Genomic DNA, 6,510 nt, shown 5'->3' with positions numbered 1-6,510 from the left:
TGGATGAAGCAGAAGTGGATGAAGCAGAAGTGAATGAAGCAGAAGTGGATGAAGCAGAAGTGGATGAAGAAGAAGTGGATGAAGCAGAAGTGAATGAAGCAGAAGTGGATGAAGCAGAAGTGGATGAAGAAGAAGTGAATGAAGCAGAACTGGATGAAGCAGAAGTGGATGAAGCAGAACTGGATGAAGCAGAAGTGGATGAAGCAGAAGTGGATGAAGAAGAAGTGAATGAAGCAGAAGTGGATGAAGCAGAAGTGGGTCTTGTAGCTGTGCACAGGTCCAGATGGATAAACAGCTTCAGGTCGATCTGCAGAAAACTATCTTAAAAACATGAGAAGAAAAGCGTGACTAATTTGTTGAAATTAAAGAAAGTAAATGTTGAATCTGAGCCGAACACTTAAAGATGAGTTGAAGCAACAGATCTGAGTTTGACTCAAAGTAAACTTGTTGCTTTAATCGCCGACCTTCATCAACGAGCCGAACTCTGGCAAACATACAAGCTCATTAAATGCTGCAATCACTTCCAATTCTCTCAAGGATGGTGTTCATAGAGAAATGCAGAAGCTCTGCTTTAATTAGCAGGAAGAATCAAAGGAAGGGCGGAGGATGATGATGGAGACAGATCAAAATGGGGAAGAAAAGAAAAAGAACCGGGCGCAGAAAAGGGGAGACATTAGGGAGAACACAAAGGACATAAACGGGAGGAAGAGTGCACTCAGGAGGAGGAGGAGAAAATAATAGCTCTTTGGATGGAAGTGCTATAAATACATAGAAAAATATTCAGAAGGACGGAAGGGAGGAAGAGTGGGGAGAAAAGGCTGGAAAGAAGAGTGAGGAAGAGGAGGGATGGAGCCGAACAGAGCCGTTTGGATGAAGGTAAGTGTTGTAAATCACAGCATGCAGTGTTCATTGTTCTGCCTCTGCTGGAAACCACCTTCACCCCATAAACATCTCCAGCTGATGCACAGAACACCAATAAATGTAAAACCCGTCCTGCTGCTAAAGCTGCCTTCAAATGGTTCTGTTCTGGTTCCTGGGTCCAACATCCTGCCATCGGATGTGGTACCCGGACATCTCTGACCTGCCTGTGAGCACATGGGGGGCTTTCAGCGCCTGCTGCCTTGTTGCTGAGTAACAGCAGCAGCTTATTGAGTGACTCGTCTCTGAAAACACAAACAGCCGGTGGAAGTGGCCTGATCTTCCAGCTGAATGAGAATGGCTCATTAAAGCGTTGCTTCACCGTGGCGCGCATTTCTTCCAACAGTCTCAGAGCTTTTCTGTGGCATCTCTGACAAGTTGATGAGCTAACGGCCTCCCGAGACCAGAGAGAGTCTGCATTGATCGTCATCGCAGCAGGAAAAGGATGGTGATGAAACGAGCTGGTTGTGGTGCAGCTCCACGCTCGGAGAGCAGAACGGCGCCTCCAAGGATCTGGGGCTGCTTTTGGTGTTCCGCACCCAAATCTTTTATTTTCAGCAGATACGACACAAAAACAAAACAAAAGAACTTTATTATTAACTCATCTGTTTCCACCGGGATGGGCCAGGAACCACTTGCAGAACTGTGACTAATGCCGAGGCCAGAACAACACACTAAACTCCAAAAAATCATAAAGTTCATAATTAGCTGTAAATACGATGTCCATGAGCTGCTGAGAGGGCACAATCTAAAAAAAATCAACCAATCAAACTGGGAGTTTAAACTTTACACAGTACATTTAATATACAACAAGTGTAATTAACATTCATAAAAACACATTGATCAGAAATAAAGGGCACTCACACACACACACATTCTGGTATAGAACCATAGAATCCTGGGGTCTGACTATTTCCTGGGCATTATTTCTTCCATCCCATCATGTACATGTACATGTACCCAGGTCTCTCTTGTAAAGGAGTCTTCGTGGCTCAATGGGACTAACCTGCTTAAATAAAGGTTGAATGAATGTACAAAGGTGTTAAAACAACAGTCAGAACTGTCAAAGGCAACACAATAGCATTTGAGATTAAAGTTGGCGTTCATCAGGGTTCATGTTTCAGCCCATTGTGGTTTATTGTTGAGATGGACGCAGTCACTGAACTTATTAAGAGAGAAGTGTCGTGGGATACGTTGTATGCAGATGACCTGGTTGTGGCTGGAGATTCTGAAGTTAATCTCAAAGACAGTTCCAGACGGTGGCAGCAGGCACTTGAGAGTAAAGGTCCAAAAATAAACGCAGCAAAAACCAAGACCATGGTCTGCTCAAAAGCTAAAGAGAACTTAACAATTACTGATGATAGAGGAAATGTACAAAAGCAGGTCGAAACGTTCAAGTATCTGGGGTCGGTGATAAATGCTGAAGGAAGCTGTGAAGAAGACGTTAAACGCAGAAATGGTGCAGAGTGGCAAAAATGGAAGGAGTTGACAAGAGTGCTTTTTGACCAAAGGATGCCGATTCGTATTAAAGGGAAAGTGTACAAGATGAGGATGTGCACAGTCTTGCTCTGCGAAGCTGAGGTATGGACTTTAAAGAGAAAGGAAGAGGAACTCATGGAAAGAACAGAAATGCGGATGCTACGTGGGATTCTTGGCGTATCCCTCAAGAATAGATGGCGAAATGACGATATCAGAAAAATGCTTGGTGTGGCAAGCATCACGGATAAGATACAGGAATCAAGAATGAGATGTATGGGTATGTGCAGTGAATGGAAGATGACAACAAGGTAAAAAGGCTATTAAATGCAAAAGTTTTTGGTCAACGACGCAGGGGACGGCAAAAGAAGAGGTGGATATGATCCAGCGGGATATAAAGAGAAGACACCATCTCACAATGGACGATACACGAAACTGAGCAAAATGGAGAAGAAGAATCCATGTGGCTGACCCTGCTCCAAGAGGAGCAGGACCTACAGCCTGAAGGAGAGAGAGAGATTTCTTCCATCACATCATGCTGCAGGCTCCATTATCAGGTTCTAAGTTGCTAACCATTTCCTCCCAGATCTAATTCCAAACATAGCAGTCCATCTGTTGCACCCTGATACGTGTTAAAGCTACTCTGCTCACTAAAACGTTTACATTCTAGTCTGTCCGGTACAAAAATCTGTTTCAGACATTAGACCTAGAGCTGAAAGACATCTGAAGGGACTTACGATGTTCATCAAGGTGAGCAGGTAGTTCTGTACGTGCTCCTTGCCATGAAACCGGACCACCGAGTCGTCCACTCCCAGCAGGATCTCTATGTTGTAGTTGTTCTCGCCTGCATCCCGGCGCCGCCGCTGGACGGTCTCGTTCACCTGCTGGGTCACTGAGTCCAGAGTCCCAGGAACCTCCAGCTCTGCAAGACAAGTTACAAGACAGAAGGGGACAAAGTGTGAGGACTTTAAAGATTGTAATCTGAATCGCATCATGTTTCTGTCCTCGGAGCTTTCAGAATAAGCTTCACCAGATTCTTCATGACTGAATGGGAACTAAAGGAACCGGACGTCTGTCTACAGGTTCTTCTCAGTTGATTCAGAAACTAAATCACTCCTCTGATTGTTGTATTTTTTTAGTTCTCGTTTGTTTTTTTAGTCATTTGTTGACCCTGCGGCCTCTAAGCGCTGCAGACGTTGAGTCAATATGAGTTCAGGGTCTCTGAGACAACAAACTTTGAGTGTCAATAACAGAAACATAGAATCTGAGCTCAAAGCATCTTTTCGTTGGACTCCGGAAGAAAACAGATCACGTGGTCTGACTCGAGGGGACCTGGGCCCAGCTCTGGTCCAACAAATGAGACACTGGTAATGATTTGTGTTTGACGGAGGAAGCTGCCAGAACTGAACTGCCCTCAAACGTTTCTTAGCCTTTCACTCAGACAGCGCAACAGGTCCATGAAAGCAATGAGAGGCCGGATGACAACAAGTCCTTTATCTGGTCTCCTCCGAGGAGAGCCAGCCTAATCCGAGGACACAAATATTACAAACCCACAGGCCTTCCTCTGTGACGGAAGGTTTTACTCTTACTAGAATCAAAGTTTTCCTTTGGGTATCTGCTGACTGGTTGGTCATTCCAAAGCTGGACTGCAGCTTTAAAACCTGCAGGAGGCATCTTGGTTTGGTTTTACTGGAGCTGCAGACCCACAGAGGGGCTGTCATTTCACTCTCTGCTTGTTTTGTGTGTTTTAACCACAGGGCACCATTTTACTGTTGTCAGCCTGGTATAATCTGAACTGAAAGGAGATTGGAAAGGATGTCCCCTCTGTGCAGAACAAGCAGAAAACAAAGTAGATGAGAGGAAGTGTCTCATGAGCTCCAGCAGAGCTGCAGAACCGGCTCAAACACAAATCACTGTCTCCTAATGATATTATATTTAGAGCAATAACAATTTAAATACTTTGTTTTCTCTTCTTGTCCACCTCACAGTTAAAATTCAAAAAAGTGTTATTCGAATATCTGATTCAGGTTTAGGAGGTTCCATTTTGCTGTGACGCACAAATGAAACACATCAGGTTTGTTTTGCTTTTCTAGGTGGGTTAAAACTAACAAGGTCTGGTCCATTTCTCCACCAAGTCGACCCGCACTCACACCCAGGGGTGGAGGGGTCCGTTTACACCAGGTCATCATTACTTCATTCACAGCACCGCAGGCTTTGTAACAACTGAGGACACAACACAACACACTGCACGTTGGACTATCTGACCCACCGGGCTCCTTAAAATGCACGCACATTCTTGTCAACTTACTTTTTGGGGACTTTGCATTGACTTCCATTCAGTTTCTATTGCCTAACCCATCTACAATTCACACCTTAACCCCTAACCCTCAACGAGACTGCTCTTTATGGGGACCTGGCTTTGGTCCTCATAAGGAGCAGTTGGTTCCCACAATGCAGGACTTTTTGTAAAATTGGTCCCTACAAGGTAACCTGAAACAAACACACACATTGATCTACGTATGTGAATAAATACCTTCAGTGCTTTCATCACATTCAAACACCCATGGGGGGCATCGGGGACAATGAGGGGTTCAATGTCTTGCTCAGGGACACTTTAACATGGTGGAATCAAACTTGGAACTCTCATAAAGTTAAGACTGCTTTAACCACTGATCCACCGCTGCCCCAATGAAAAGACAAATAATCATGAAACGAAAGGGAAAATATTTTAGAGCTCATATCTCCATGAAAACACAGAACGTCTTACAGAACAGAGGTCTGGTTGCTTTGTTTTCAAACTTTTGATGGTCCTGGATGAAGGTCTAGACCAGCACAGAGCCAGCCAACAGAGGTCACCTGACCCCTCGTTCAAATGGCCAGTACAGAATTCAGGTACAGTACACCTGGCTGGTGATAAAAAGAGTCTGAACGTCATTTAAAAAAAAAAAAACCTCTTCCTGAAACCAGAAGAGCTCGGGTGAAGAACTGGAAGCCAGAAGGCTCAGGTGAAGAACTGGAAACCAGAAGAGCTCGGGTGAAGAACTGGAAACCAGGAGGCTCAGGTGAAGAACTGGAGACCAGAAGGGCTTACAGGAAGAACTGTGGAAACCAGAAGAGCTCAGGTGAAGAACTGTGGAAACAAGAAGATATCACAAAAAGAACTGTGGAAACCAGAAGAGCTCGGGTGAAGAACTGGAGACCAGAAGAGCTCAGGTGAAGAACTGGAAACCAGAAGAGCTCAGGTGAAGAACTGTGGAAACGTTAGCATCAGCTGGACCAGAGGAACTCACAGAAGGAGACTTCATACTGAGGAGAAACTCTTCTACAACAGAATAAATGATTCCAGTCACGACCTCCTGGGTTTAAAAAAAGGACAAAAGCTCCTTAGCTCCATGAATAAAGTTTTTATTTGATTTTATACCAGTGTTCGATTTCAGCTCCAGTAAACTGGTGAAATCTGGAGCCAGAAATAAAAGCACAGACCATTTTTCATTTTGCAGTGATGCTCAGAGCCACAAACAGGGGCGCTGATTGAGTGGGGGGGGAGCTAAAATAAACAGGGAGAACCGGCTGCCACCTCAGCTGTGGCCCGGTTCTGACAGAGTTGGGATTGTGGAGCACATTCCACCTCTCTCCGCTGCTCCCATCACGACACAGATCCGTCCTCCCCCTCCTGAATAAACAGGCTTTCTAAGGTCCCCACTTCAATCACGCGACTTCCCCTCAACTCAGATCCTCGAGACCGACCCCGCCCTGGCCCGGCCCAGCCCAAAACCCAGTCCCAGGGGAGCCCAGGAGACAAGCGCCTGCCCACACGTGACACTGAGCAGCAAGGTGGCAACAAGGGCAGCCAGAAACGCCGCAAGCTAAAAAAGACTCCTAGGCAGGAGACAGGGACGTGTCCATCAGCCTGCAGTGGAAATCTACTGTCTGCTGTGGACATTAATGTCTGCCGTGGACATTAATGTCTGCCGTGGACGTAAATTTCTGCCATGGACAACAATGTCTGCTGTGGACATCAATGTCTACCTTGGACATTAATGTCTGCTGTGGACATCAATGTCTACCATGGACATTAATGTCTGCTGTGGACATCAATGTCTACCTTGGACATTA

General features: G+C 45.4%; 1 protein-coding gene across 1 annotated transcript in view; it reads right to left on the bottom strand.

Annotated features, from left to right (window-relative positions):
* Positions 1-6,510, bottom strand: part of LOC119412995 (A disintegrin and metalloproteinase with thrombospondin motifs 3) — a 53,979-nt gene that overhangs the window by 15,534 nt on the left and 31,935 nt on the right. Inside the window, exons 3-4 of the mRNA XM_037680007.1 lie at positions 3,132-3,316; positions 2,112-2,190 (exon numbers count right to left, since the gene is read on the bottom strand). Coding sequence (XP_037535935.1) covers positions 2,112-2,190; positions 3,132-3,316 — 264 coding nt within the window. The remainder of the gene's footprint in view (positions 1-2,111; positions 2,191-3,131; positions 3,317-6,510) is intronic.

The sequence above is a fragment of the Nematolebias whitei genome, chromosome 8 (genome assembly GCF_014905685.2).
Source record: "Nematolebias whitei isolate Nwh7 chromosome 8, NemWhi1, whole genome shotgun sequence".
Lineage (NCBI taxonomy): Eukaryota > Metazoa > Chordata > Actinopteri > Cyprinodontiformes > Rivulidae > Nematolebias > Nematolebias whitei.
Note: the sequence above shows the minus strand (reverse complement) of the source record. Positions and strands in the feature narration are given on the sequence as shown.